General features: G+C 41.7%; 1 protein-coding gene across 3 annotated transcripts in view; it reads right to left on the bottom strand.

Moving 5' to 3' along the window:
- Positions 1-15432, bottom strand: part of grik2 (glutamate receptor, ionotropic, kainate 2) — a 249474-nt gene that overhangs the window by 50529 nt on the left and 183513 nt on the right. For all 3 annotated transcript variants that reach the window (XM_041943443.1, XM_041943441.1, XM_041943442.1), the window contains exons 11-13: positions 14514-14737; positions 8518-8636; positions 824-1041 (exon numbers count right to left, since the gene is read on the bottom strand). In XM_041943443.1, the coding sequence (XP_041799377.1) occupies positions 824-1041; positions 8518-8636; positions 14514-14737 (561 nt within the window). The remainder of the gene's footprint in view (positions 1-823; positions 1042-8517; positions 8637-14513; positions 14738-15432) is intronic.

The raw sequence follows: 15432 nt of genomic DNA, 5'->3' as shown, positions 1-15432 counted from the left end.
CAAATAAATCCACTTGCATAATTCTTTCAGTTTTTCAGTTGAATCCTCATAGTTGAATGCACTAATTGGAAGTTGTTTTGGATAAAAATAAGTGGACTCTTTTCCTCTCACACAAAATAAGTGTAATGTAATGTAGCAAAATTTGATTTGTAACCTTCGTTATTTAAAATATATTGAAATAGATTCCCCATGTCACAAACTGCTGGCATGGGATGTGAAAGAAGAAGTCTTATTCCAGTACGAACAGTTGAACTAAAGGTAGGACTTCTATGCAATATTGGAAATATCGAAAAATAAGTCCCTGAACATTATTGTGCAATGCTGAATCGCAATTGCTTTTTAAACAAAAAAAACAAAAACAAAATAATCAATAAATACATTGTAAAAATGAATAAATTAACTTTTGAATAAAGTAACAACAAATGTCTCTTAACCACAGCACGCAAGAAAGGTTACTAAGTGAGTTGGAGTATTTGTTTCTTAATGTCAGATAAAAAGTAGCTTTCAATATTTTTGTATAATGTTACGTGAGGTTGACCACTTTGCATCTGAAATACCCTCTTAGCTTTCCATTAGTGACAATATTAGTGTCCCACAAAAGATTTTTCCATCTTAAGAAAGAAATACAATTAAATATATAACAAAAATGAATTAAACATATTTAATATCACAGCAAAACAACAATCATCTCGTACTGCAGTATAAGCCTCTACATACCCACATTGTGAACCTGTATATCCCTCTGTGATACAGAGTCGCAAAACACTATACTAGATACTAGAACATAATGGAGTTGTTTCAGTAGTGTTGAGCTATAACCAACCTTGAAGAAGGTCATGGTGGAGCCATCCTCTACCACCCCGTATTCTATTTTGGTCTGCTTGGCCAGGTCGTCAGCAGAGTCGATGGGCGACTCCATCCTCTCCACGGTGAGAAAGGCAGCCAGGTTTGCCGTGTAGGAGGAGATGATGATGAGCGTGAAAAACCACCAGATTCCTCCTACAATTCTGGTGGAGAGGGCTTTCGGCATGAGCTCAGATCCTGAACGAGAGGAGCAGAGGAGGGGGTGAGGCCTGGTACAGCACAAGGCTGGCGAGGGGGCAGCACCCAGGCCAGGCTAGGCCTCTGCATCTGCTGCCTGGATCACACACTCAAACACAGGCACACAAAATGGGCAGAGTGGGCAGCCACATGGCTGGACCTGGCGATTGGTATTTAGCCCTACTATAGACTGTATAAAAGAAGTGGGCTTTGCTATGACACTATGACATTACCCATTGCTTTGTTGACTCCTGTTGTGAAGCCTTGAGTTTAGCATTTTAGCCATCGGCATCTTGGGTTTTTGTTAAAAGTGACCATATTTGGGTGAGAAGGTGGACCTGAAGAGGACCACAAGGTGGATATGCATTGCTACACCTCTATTCTAAATAACAGGTCACCTTGGTAGTGACTTGTCAATCACAAGGTATCCTAGGGGTGTACCCAAGTAACCCTCCATGGATAACCATGACCAGGGTGACGAGAATCTTCACAATGTAACTGCACCCAAAAGCATACCGTGTTTTGTCATCTATTTTACTCTAAATAGGACCATGATGCTGCATTGAAGAAGACAAACCTAGTGATCAAGCCCATACACTCATTAGGAAAATGTTTACTGAGGTGTAGGTGTAAGTGAGAAGTGTCATTTTCTCACAGACTTCTATGCACTAAGAATTCCTTTTATAGCCACTTCAACGTTGGCTTCACTTTTCAGACCCGGAGGCTGCTTCCACTTCTTTTATGTAGTCTATGAGTCTAACGCTGCTGATGGGACTTTGGTATAAAAACAGTATACAAACCATCTCTTGTACAGGAATGTATTCATTTTGTCACAGTAACAGGCTGTCACTTGTCATTTTTGATTGGTTGCCAAGCTTCAAGGGGGTGGGACCTTATGTAAAATGAGCTGGTGAGAGGGCAGACACCAAACATAGGGGAGGGCAATACTACATAATTTGGTTTCAATCTGATACCAAGTAATAAGAGGGCCAGGATTGTGGATATAAATACCGAGATCGATATTTTTCATTATTAAAAGTAGCTAATGTACTATCAGAGCTAAACATGTAATGATCTATGTGATTAATGTACTATTAATAGGGTAAAATACTGAATGTATTTTAACTACCACCAAATAATTTGCCAAACATGAAGTGTGTCTCTTTACCATCCTCCTCCTGTTAATGACTTAATCACACAACAGTTTTTGGTGGCAAATGATAATAAGAATAGGAATGTGCATTCTGTGTAGTATCTGAACTAAAGATTGATGAAGAGTGATCACTGCATGCATGCACACAAGAGCAGCGCAGATGCAAATATCGCAGCACTAAGAAGAGTGTTCATTTGCCCGGCATGTGATCCAACATGTGATGGATCCATTTATTTTTGCATCAGTCCTATTGACACTAGTATCCATACCCAAAACAAGACTTCGTATCAGTAGTATGAATACTTTGGGTGCTTGAGGAGAGGTATGCACACATGAGAGTTGTGGGCTGCAGGTGAATGCAAAGAGCAACTTTTAATTGGAACTGTGATGGAAGAATGAAGGTCAGTCCTCATCCCTGAAGTATTTTGGTTTAGTTTCTGTCTGCATGTATTTGTCAACCGAAATTAACTGAAACAGAATCCGAGCTCAGTGCATGGTTGTTAATACAGGAAGAGGGCCAGAGCAGACCAAGGCAGGTTGTGCCAACCACGAAACCGGATGATCAACACTGCACAGAAAGAGTGGAGCAACTGTGGAAAATTACCAGGATTAAAGGCAAGGCCTGCATTTTTTCTTGTTGATTTTTCTACAGTAGTGATGGCCTGTTAGTAGCTGGTACAGCCATAAGGCAATAACTAATCTCCTAGACTGCACAAAAGACATTTTTAGCAGTATTACCTGTGCTGTCACTCTTGTATTACAGGGTTTTATGACATGGGATGCAGCTAAAATGATACAGTCCCCTATTTGGGACTCTTAAGCTCTCTGGTCCCTCAAAAACCAACTCTGTCAAGCTGGTATGCAATTGGTCAATAGCATGCAATTGCATGTCAAAGTTCACAAAAGCTAAATTCTACGCAAGTATACGTATTTGTGGATTTACTTCATTGCTGTAAGTGACTCAACTGATTTCAGCATTTCTAAGAAATTAATTGATTTTTTTTCAGACATCTGAACAGGCCTTAAACTTTCTACATGAGGATGTTTAGCTGAGCACAGCATCAGTTACTTTCACTTATTTAAATTTCTTACAACGGCACACTAAGTCTCCAGTTAATCTGACAGTTTTTCATTCAAGTTTTATGCACAATGTATGCAGAGGAGGAAGGAGCATATGTGTGTGGGTAGAGTGCGAGTGAGGGAGGGCGGTTTGTTGTCCGGGTGAAAGAAGGTGGGCCTGGGTTATATCAGGACCATAATACTCAAGCAGCTTAAGCAATTGAAAGCAGGGATTTTGCACATTCACTCAGAGGGAAAGCTGATAAAGAGTCACAGAGATAGGAGGTTAAGAACTCTGTGCTCCACTCTCTTTGTAAGAAACTCAATCTGCACTCTCACTTTTCATCAAACTTTATTCTTTCCTCACAGTCCCCTGAGTGAGCTGTCTAGCAGAGGGAACATGCAGGGAAATACATGACAGCCAACTGCAGCTCGAGCCCACCGCTATTGATTGAGGAAACGACAGGCTGGAGTGGGCACACACCTCCAAATGTTCCTCCCTCACAGTCTCACCCAGGAGTACCTCAGGTATTTTGGAGATGATCTCATTGGTAAATTTACCAGTTAAGTCATAAGATCTAATAGATTGTGTCCACCATGCTGAATGTGTCTTTTGTTAGCATGTCTACATGCTCAAAGAATGGAGCAATGACACTACACCTACTCTTTTAAAACACATATGAAAAACTCATCAGCAAAGTCTCTTTCCAGAAATTCACAGACCTTGTTGTGAACATTTTTATGTTGGAACTATTTTCTTTTACTTAACTACACCAGCCAGTCACTGCACAGAACAAAGCCTGCCTGACTTGTGCTCATGACAGCATCAGATGTAAACATTAATGGCATCTTCTTCGGCTGGGCTCTAACACGAGCTGGCACTATCAGTCAGCGATAATCTCCACCACCTATCAATGTCAGACGAGGATTAGGGGATGTATATAAAAAAGTATTTTCTTTGCTGCTTTGAGCAACACAAGCAGAGGGCCATCTAGTCCCATTATATACGAGAAAAGGCAGACATCTTTACAAGCCAGTATTTCCAAAACTCTGCAACTCACACCAAAACAGATGGATAAAGAGCACTACAGGTAGGGGGAAAATGCATTTTTGATTTTGGGGTGAACTGTCCCTTTAATGTGTTTATTTGACATGACTATGAGATCAGCTTAATAAGAAGTGATGTATGATGGCATGTTGCCATTAAGGGCTTTAGAAATAAGAGGAAACTAATGCCTGTCATGTCTTTCTGTTAGAGATACCCACCAAACCTTTTCATACAAGATGCAATGATGAGTAGAATAACTGTCAGCAGTAATGAATCTAAGGCGGACTGATAAACTGAGTGTAGGGGTTTAAGAGTGGAGGCAGAGGATAGATCTATAGGGTCTATAGATAACATCACCATAATCCAAGACAGACAAGATGACAGTCTTAATTATCTGCTTCCTGCTGTGTACAGGACAATTAGCTCTGTTTCTGTACAAATACTACATTTTTGTCCAAGCTTGCTGACGAGTGTGTCAGTGTGAAATCTAAAGTAACATCTGATCCAGCCAGATACCAAATGATTTGTTCTCGAAGACCCTCTCAATAATATGTCAATTCAGGGTGGTAACATGCAACCTGGTGTCCACAATATCTATGGCTCTAGAGAATAGTATATATTTAGTCTTGCTTGTATTCAGGACTAATTTCAATTTGAAAAGTGTGTCTTGCAATTTATCAAAGGATTTCAGTGGCTGTGTGTGCAGTATTACAAAATTGTAAGTATTTGTAATAGAGGATGTGCTATTGTTGATATAAATTGTGAACAAGACAGGGAATATGAAGTGTTATACTTTATGCATTTGCCTTGCCTTATCCAGTTAGCCTGGTATTCATCTTAATACTAGACGCACTAAGTGTTAGTATGGAGCATGTTTTTAAAATAGTTATTTGTCAGCACTGAGCCTAATATCACTCAGCATGAGGATTTCTTCTTACTTTTTCTGTTGTTTCTGTGTGTATTCATTCAGACCCCTTTCATTTTTATACATTTGGTAGACATCCAGCAGAAGGCTGCAGACCACAGCTCTAATCAAAAATGTAAAAGAAATTAACTGAAGGATGACCAAGGGTTAAGAAGTAATCTCATACTTTAAACATAGGGGACCTAAAATACGTATCTCACAGAGAGCCCTCAAAAAGCTAATGCTGACCCTGCTAATAGCAAAAAACGGTAACTTTAGTGTCAGTGTTAATGCTTAAAACATACATTAACCATTGCTACAGTCTCCTAAAAGACACTTCTGTTTAACCTCTTCTTGCAGTCACCCAGCATAGCCATCAGCCACCCACTTTGCCCATTCATCAAACCACATCCAAGACCAAAGAGGTAGCAGGCATGAACACATATTCATCAGTACTGTTAGCAGTGGATTTGGCGTGTTCTGTGTTGGGCTCGTGACTGAGGATCAGACGCAGGCTTTGAAAGCAGAACATGTTACCAGCTTCGAGCATCCTATCCTGTTCCAGCTCAGAAAGCAGAACAGAAAAGAAGGGCGACCCATTCAGAGGAGCAAGTCGACCCAAACAGAGCCTGGTTGGGGCTGACTGTCATGTACCCAAGGTAACGTCATGACCAAACAGCACATCCCACAGTTTTCTGGGGGGCGGGGCAAGCCGCCGGGCAGGGGAGCCTCTCTACAGTGCAGACCAGCACGGTGCCATGCAGACACGTGTGTTCACCCAGTCTACTCCCACAGCTTTCTGGCCCTCAGCCACATCTTCTCAACTGGTGAACTCTACACATCTCATCTGCTGGCTTTTCAAAAAAAACTGAACAAACAAAACAGTACTCTACTCTGCATCTAGGAGCTACCATGAATAACATTTACAGAAGTCTTCTGGGTGTTTCTTTGGGGGGAGGGGGGAGTGAGGTTAAACTCATCACATTTTGATCTCAAATGAAATAAATAATATCAGCATTTTGGAGTCAAATAAAAAAAAACTGATAAAACTTTGTAACTAATTTGTGGATATTAGTAAGCATGCAGTATAAGTAAGCATGCAACCAGCCAACAAGGGATAAGCTATCAACTTCTAAATCCTTGGAAAGATTGAGATGTCGGTGGGGTTAAATGATCAATTCATCCAAAAAATAGATTTTCTCACTTACTTCTGGTGGTATCCAGTCATGCACACTCTTGCTTTTATTTGTCCAAGTTTTATTTGTCTCTGAGATTTCACTCTCCACCCGAGCACAGTGGTGGCGGTGAAATGAAAAAACAGTGAGCTCCTTGGATTGTCCAGAGAACCTGGAACACTGTTTCCACAAAGAGCTGTGGCTGTTGATGTTTTAAATTTTATCTAGAGAAACAATAACAGCAAGTAATTTGGACAGTATGGGCAACTGTATATTTAGTTGTGAAATGTAACTATTGCTTAATACGTAAATTACATTAAAATTTTTCTTAAAACAATCAAGTCAGTGATTTAAAGTGGTGTTGATGCTTTTTTTTCAAATTCATATAGAAAATTCAGGTGTAAAAAAATAAATAATTCTCGGTTCATAGCTTTATTTGGAGCTTTCAACTAAATTTCATGTTTTTTTCTCAGTGAACAAAGTTGCTCATTTGTCACACGGAGTCAGGGAAGAAGATTATGAAGTATGAAAAATGACTGGACCTTAATTCAAGATAACTTAACCGAAGATTATTGTTGTCTAACTCCTGGAAAGGAAAATAAAAAAAAAAGAAAGAAAGAAAGTTCAAGTTGCTCAGGTTATTTTTCTTTCTAAATGTTGATATTTGATAGTTTGTTATTTCTTTTTGGGGCACTTCCATTTTCTATTATGGATTCTAAGAGGTTCTCTTGAAATTGCATCATGCTAAATTACCTCCTGGGAAGCTCAAGGAGGAATCAGACTCTATAAATTCAGATACATATTATTAGATATTAAGTTTTTATTCCAGCTGTGGCTCTGGCCCACTGTTTTCCCTCATGTTTCCTTATGTCCACCCCCCTGGTGTCTCCTGTGCTCCTGTCTGTCTGTCTCTCTGTGTATGTTCTGCTGGCTTGTGCTGATTATGCACACTGCTGAACCTGCCCCCTTGCTGTCCAGCTACTCATCAACCCTGCAGTATTTCTACCTTGGGCCTTCACCCATCTGCATCCTTGCTCGGCTTCAGTGGTAGTCAGAGCATGTATCTCCAGCGCAGTGCCCACTGCCCACTCACTCTGATCTCTCTGTCCAGTCTGGCCCAGCTCTGCCATCCACCATCCCCCCTCTGCCCTCTGTTTCTGCCAGCCAACTTCTCCTTACCTCTCTACTCCATTCCCCTGTTTCCCTACGATAAATCTTCCTTCACTCTGTGTCTGTGTCTTGTGTTTGGGTCCACCTTGCAAAACCACAACTGAATTCAGTTGATTACAGCTATTTCTGATTTTATATATTCTTTTAATACTGCCAGCATCAGAAAAGGAAATTCTGTTCTCCTCCATTGTATTAGGTGGAGGTGGAAATGTCAGATATTCAAAACCTGGACATATAAAGCCAAAAATATCTGCATGGCAAGATACCACTATGCGGATACCATTTTTTTTTTCTTTTCATCTCTTGTAAATTGGATGAACAGACCTTTTACAGCAGCTAGTTCTTTGTGTGCTCCATTGAATTGTTCAGATGCAAGGACATCATCAGACATGTATATCATGCTTTCCAGGCCCTAAGATCATCACTACCTGTTGTAAATATGTTGCATTTTCAATTGCTTTGGAAGTAATACTCATAATAATTATAAATATGCAACATATCTCCTATTGTGACATGCATTTTAAAGGAGGCCACAAAACTATTAAAGTGATAACATTCCAATTCCAATTTCTGCTTAACTTGTTTGCCAACTAGTTGAGAAGATATGGCACTGGTTTGGCAGGAGAAAACAAAACCAAACAGGCAGGATAAGCTGCTGAGTTCACATTCTCATTCAGTCTCACCCATTTGATCCATCTAAGGTATTCTGGGTGGGTACACTTACCTGTTCTGATGGCTGTGAATAGATGGGGAAAGGGAAGGGGAGCATGCAGGAGCAACATCCTCATTCATTGTTCCCATCACTCAAATCCCACTAAGTCCATCCTGCTGGATTCTACCAGTGAAGCATCTAGCATCATGCACAGAGGCCCCCATGCATGGTCATGGGCCTGGTCAAAGAGCAAGGCTGACCCCCAGCAAAAAAGTGGGACTTGCGAGAAAAAGGGGGACAGGCAGAGGCGTCTACCTTGCTGCATGAGAGCTCCAACTCCGAACCAGAAACTATTTAGCAGGGTGAAATTGTTTTCCACTACATCCGAGTCAGGGTTGCAAGGGTGGGGGTTATACCACTCGTAGGGACTAAACCTGTGACAATTAACAGAGAACACACACACACACACACACACACACACACACACACATTAACTGCAGTTGCATAAAGACACAAGAGTAGACAATAAAAGAGACCGAGAGCGGTCGTCCTACCTGGAGAGACAGGGGAGAGAAAACAAAGGTTAGTCATGTGCAGAAATGACACACTCCAAATCACAGCTGAGAACACTCCCCAGATCAATAAGCATCGCTATGTCTTCATGTACATACCTCACACTGATATGCTGTTAATCGGATTAGGAAATTAAGAATTATTACATGAACTACTATAGGGTGTTGATTAGGATGTCTTTACTGAATAGTCCATTAGTCAAAATAAAGCCTCAAAAATGATGGCTCATCTGTATCTCTTGTGTGTTTTTAAATTCTGGTAACATACACTACTTGGGAAGTGGGCTAGAATTAACACCACTCATATTCTAAAAGTGAGTCCCCGCGTAGGAGTGCTCATATCAAAGGCAATTCCCTTAGTAATTTAATCGATGGGGTCTGAAAATAACTCCATTGTCAACCGAGAAAAGAACTAATAATCCTTATAATCTTGGAGGAGCATTAATATTCAACAGATCAAACGGTTCATTCCCATCATGCCCACGCTGGCCCCAGCACTCCCCCTCACTCGACACACTCCTCAAGCAGAGAGATTTCTCATTTATTCATATTAAATAAAAGTGACATTACATTAGTAAAGGTTGATTGGTCTACAATTAAGCATCCTGACCTGATTTGGTTTGTGCTGGAGTAGAGGGGGAACCAGGGCCTTATCTTGACTCAAGCTGTTTAACAGACACAAGGGTTTGACTAATCAAATTGCAATGCATAATGTAGACTTGTCTCAGTGTGGGGCTTTTTACTGTGCTGGAAGTCAAAAACGATAACCTCGAGTAGATGCAACGTCTGCATGGAGGATAATGCAGATGAAACTGCTACGCCATCGTTTGTCAAGGTTCTTTGTCCATTGTCCTCTGGGTAAAATACAGTAGTGCTGGGTTGAATACTGCAATACACCACTCTATATGAAGACATATGGCTGTACTGATAGAATGACAGCATCATAACTGTATCCTGTCATTGACTAATGGACTTTGCCATTAAAATGTGGTTAGTGGTGGCGTTCCTTTTCACCCGTACAACACTCAGTTGGATTTTGCGTGGTGTTGCTCAAGGACCTCTGAACGTTCCCTTTATTTCTACTTTAAGAGAATCTTTGGCCTTAAATCAATCCATCTGCTCACTCAATTTGCGCCACATTTGCTAGCTTGTCAATTTGCAATGGCAAATTGAGTTCAACTGAACTGCGACCTTGCCGTGGCATATGTGACTATGTGACCCAATCACTTGCACAGAGGTCTCTGGGTGTGTATCCTCCAATCATGTTGTGAAAAGCCAATTACAGCTCGCCATGAACATGGATGAGCAAAGTTGTCACCACCGTGCTGGATAATGGGAGTGGCTGGTTGGAATGCTGCTGCTGCTGGTTGGGTCAGGAAATCCTAAACCATACCGTTCACTGGAGACAACACAGCTTAGCTGCTTGGCCCGTTTGCTGTCATTTTGATCCAATTACACTGCCCTTACATTATCTCAGGTCATCTGTGCTGCAGAGGGAGAAACTTTGAGCAAGGTCAATGCAGAGATAAGCCCGGATGAAAAAACCGAGGGATTCACCAGCAGCGCAGAAACAATGTGAGGCTTTTATCTTTCTACTGGGCCAGGGTCATCCTGCAGAAAACTCCAGCGATGATACGCACGATAACGCCAATGTCAGGGGAGATGAGTCAACAGAATGAGAACGGCCCTGTTTCTCTGTCAAAGGATGATAGACCTTATATATCTACACATGAGCCTTTGACTGTTGTTGTTATACATCTGAAGTGTACAATAAAGAACCAGATCAGCATGTCTTACATCTCAGCTGACCATTTTTCAACGCATGTTGTAGAGTTTTAGTGTTTATCCACACCTTTGTGTCCATCGAGTTCATCTATTGTATCGTCTTTGAGCAGGTCACACCAAAAAGCCAGAACACTGCTGCTCCAGTCAAAGCAATGATCCAGAAAAATGAGTGCCAGTTCTCAGGTCTCTCTCCTGAAGCAGTCGGGTAGGAGTTTGCTAACCAAGCATACGTATATCCCCAACATCTTTCATTGATGACCACATAGGATTCCAAGGAGAATTTCAACCATGTGATGATGGCTGTGCCTTTAATATGAGCACGTACTTAACTAAAGGCTTTTCATTGAAAGACTGCGGACAGATGGATTACACTTTGAAGTGGGGGAAGAAAGACTGCACAAAGAGAAATATTCTAATTTTGAACAAGACAGGCAAGAAGTAGATGCCACTGTCACGAGTCATAATTATTTCCAATTGTTCTGATCAACTGCTGATCGATCGAGGTTTGACTCCGCTTCACTTGACGAGTAGGATGTGGAGAATTTGATCCACCAAAGTGCAACAAGGTGATAATGCACAGGCTTTAGCAGAGGTGTGATGCACTATAGAGGTTATTGTTTTGTTTGTTTATTCCAGCTGTTTCATCACCTGTACCAGAAGCAGCAGCAGTGCTATTGATGCCATTAGAGGGAACATAGAAGCAATAACAACCAGCAATATTAACATCGCTAACTGGAGCTATCAGGGTAGGCGGCAGTACAACAGAGTAATCATGTGGTTTTAGCTGTGCACCCATGTGGTATAGGCCTACACATGGCAACGGGAAGCTGCTCGAACTCTAGCACTGTGTACATCAGTCCTAGTATTCAGTCTCTGTCAGTCGCTCACTCATACAAACAGTCAGTCACACAGCACAGCACATACACAAGCATACATAGATAAAATGTGTAATGCGTACACACACATACATATATAAACAGCAGATAAATGCACAGTGGAACTAAACCTTGTAGTGTCAGGTCTTGCCTGTCAAATGTATGTGCTAGATTATTTGGTCTCACAAACGTTTGTGAAATGAGTGTGCTTTCTGAACGTACAAATGATGTGAACAGAAGGTAAAAGACGCACATTTCTGCACCATGAAAGGGTTAAGTGGAGGGAATTTAGGGAAAGAATCTGTTGTTTTATGCAAATATCTAAAAAATACTGTATGTTTACATTTAACTAAGAAGATGCTTATATATGAACTATGACTTGCTCTTTCCAGTTTAAATAGGGCCGGTTTCTTCAGTTAAAGACAGTTTCACTGAAAACTGTTGACAGCGATCATCAGGTCTGTGGATTATTTAGAGCAGGCATGTCAAACTGATTCCATAAAGGGCCGTGTGGCTGCAGGTTTTCGTTCCAACCAAGGAGGAGCACACCAGGCTGGAATCAATTAATCAGCTGATCTCAGTCTTCAGCTGATAACTGAGTGATCCCTTGATGTTGACGGGTTGGCCTGGTGTGCTCCTCCTTGGTTAGAACAAAAACCTGCAGCCACACGGCCCTTTATGGAATCAGTTTGACATGCCTGATCTAGAGCAACTGGAACACCCCTTCTGGTAAGACATGTGCCTGTTAAATTTTTGTGGTGCACCCAAAACCATAGTATTGGAATGAAGGTACAATAACCAAAAACTATCTGCATGGCTCCATACCACAAGAGGAAGAAAGTAAGAAGATATTTGCCATGTCACTAGTTCAACTGCACAAGCTCTTTTCATCAGCCTGACTACCGCCCGACACTACGTTGTAGACATTGAAAAATGCTCTGTCATGGTGGAGGGATGTAATCTTCATACTTTCTGTTCACAATACGCAAGCTGCCTTTTAGACTTGTCATTTCATGAAATTTTGTGAGACTGTTGTGTGCTGCACTCTACAGCATAAACATGCAACTGTAGCCCAGCATGCATTTGTGTAAAATAGGACACATAGGAATCAAGTGAGGGGGGAAATTTATACACTTACCCAAACACGCACTTATTGTGATATTAAATACAGATAGGTGTATATTCTGAGCCAACTTAGATGACAGTTGCTGCTTTTTATTCTCTTGTGTGATCATATTGCCAGTAACATCAGAAAACGTGCGTTAACGGTAAAACTGCTGGGTCATGGCTGCAAGAGAGCCGACGTCTCCCAGAAGTTTTAGAGTTAACTTGTACTTTTCTTTCTCTCTTTTCTTCACCGTGCTTCAAGCGGCAGCTACAAGCAAAAGCCACGAGACATCAGTCTGGTTTCCTCAACTGAAAGGATTTGTCTGAGCAAAGACACCAAACGGAGAGACTGAACTGTGTTGTGTCATTTCACCAGCCCCAGTGTTCTCGATGGCGGCTGCACCACCAAGCTAAGCTCCAGAGTAACAACATAACATAATACAGAGCTGCTTGTATCTTCTAGATACAACACCTACAAATCAATACAAGGTTTTCGTACAATATGGTTAGAGTTACAGCATAGAGGTAAACGAATGAAAGCCTGATGAAAATGTTGTTGTTTAACAGGATGGTTTTTTTTTTACTCTCATGCAGCGCTATGATAATTTCCTTATCCCTAACACTCTACAGAGCAACTTCATCCACCAACTCAACATCTGCTTTTACTGTATGATCTCATCACTGTCCATCACCAACACCATTAGTGCAACTCCAAATGAGTTCTACAACCTTGTCTGACTTCAGAAATGTTCACAACAAGCATGCTTATAGCAACGTGTTTAAACTCTGCAGCACTTCCTCCTTGAGTTCAGATTCTTTGAACAAGTGCGATATCACGTGAACTTTGGTGGCTCCAATAAACTGCGGTGCGAGACCTGAAGTTGCAGATCATAGCCCCACTAATAAGAGAACTTTTCTGCAGAAGTGAGAAAGTAATCTAAAGCACCTACAGGAAGTAACCCTAAAGATCAGGTTGTAAGGGAAAAAAGACGTTGACATCTGAACCAACAGTTCTTTATGCCTTGAAGAGGCAGAGCAAAGTAGTCTGGACAGATATATCTGGCTACATCTTTATGGCTTCTCAGCTGCTATGAACACAGAGCGTTAATCAGGACAGAGTACAGATGCAAAGGTTAGAAGGAGGAGAATCAGATTTGACTCCATTTTTCCAACAAAATGTCTAATCCGATGAGGTTACAGCTCCAAACTCTAATAAACCAGCTACCTGTGTGTCCACATGAAAAAAAAAAACAAAAAAACCCCACTATATCTCTGAGTCATCGGTGTGTTTGACGCAAGGTGAAGGAAACAAGAGAAAAGACAGCATGAACTCTGAGACACTGGGGACAGTGAGGGAGAGGAGTGAGAGGGGCAGCAGTGTTCACATCGAGCTGAACGCATTCCACACACACACACACGCACACACACACACACACACACACACACACTTGCGCGCACGTATCCATATGACTGCACAAGCTCTCTGCCACTCTCTCAGACACATACACACAACCCTAAAACGGCTGATAAGCCTGCAGCTTTCTGTCTCAGGCCTGTGTTCCTGTATGTGTCTGTATCTCCTGTGGTTTTATTTACTGATATGTGAGTTCAAGCAGGCCTGGAGTAACCTAGCAGCCTTGCCAAGTGCCAACCAGAAACAACACATTCTCCAAACATGATGTCTAATGGTGGAAGAGGCAAGTATTCATGTGATCTTTCATGGATAAACTGCTTAAAACACACTACACAGCAATGATGTTGAGTCTAAGCTTTGATACAAGACCACTGATTAGCGTCAGCACTGTCACTGAGTGGAAAGCTTTTACTATGTGTGAGTGAGCGTGCTCAGGACTCAGATCCTGTAATTACAGAGATTAGCCTGTTGTTAGTCAGATGGGCGCGGCTGAGCGATGGCAGCTGAGCATGTGTCTGACTGTGTGTGAAGCTGTGATCACTGGACGTGGCATGTTACCTGGCTATGACAAACAGCACACAACTGACACCCAAGTAAGCCAGCAGAATATACATCCAGATATCGGGCGAGAGGGGGTTGAGGAAGGAGAAGACCCCAGGGTTGGTCCCGTTGGGCTTGCGGTACAGTATACTTATACCCAGCGTCATGAAGGGCTTGGAGAAGTCGATAACCTTCTCGCGCGCATATGTGATGGCGAGGGGAGCCACCGCCAGATCAGCTCTCTGTCAACAGCAAACATAAAAGGGAAGAGAGATAGGCCATAAGTCACGGGCACAGGAAGCGTTTAGAGGCAATCAAATTAAGAAAACAGGGTCTTTACACACTACAGAGTCTGTCCTAAGGCACTTAGCAAGAAATTTAAAGCCCTCTTTCTCTTTCCACCCATCAAGTATACTCCTGCTACTAAACTCACCTTTCTCTCTCTGGAACCTAAATCAAAGCATGCATTTATTTTCTTTACCTACTTTCTCCTTTGTTAGAATGGCTGGGAGCTGTAGCCTATCATAGTACTATACTTAATATGATGTAGTGGGAGGCACAGCAATATATAGGACAGGTTGCCAGTGCTTTAGAGGACTAAAACAAAAAACAACAAGGTCCTCTTCATAGCAATAATTCACTACTCAACCTGATCTGCAGTTGCTGGATAAAAGTGCTCCTGCTCTCCTTCTAGGATCTGGCTAATATGAACAGACTTGTATAGCCAGACTTTAGACTGCAGCACACTATTATTTATCATGCAAGTGATCAGACTGTAAAAGGCAGAGCATGATGCTTGGACATAATGTTATGCAGCATCCAATTAAGAAATGCTGCTCCCCAAAATAGACCTACATGTTGAGATGTTCCACTCTGATGTTTTGTCAGTTACTCCAGTTTAGGTTATTCCACTTTCAGTTTTCAGGCTACTGTATCT

This window comes from Chelmon rostratus, chromosome 8 (genome assembly GCF_017976325.1).
Source record: "Chelmon rostratus isolate fCheRos1 chromosome 8, fCheRos1.pri, whole genome shotgun sequence".
Classification (NCBI taxonomy): Eukaryota; Metazoa; Chordata; class Actinopteri; order Chaetodontiformes; family Chaetodontidae; genus Chelmon; species Chelmon rostratus.
Note: the sequence above shows the minus strand (reverse complement) of the source record. Positions and strands in the feature narration are given on the sequence as shown.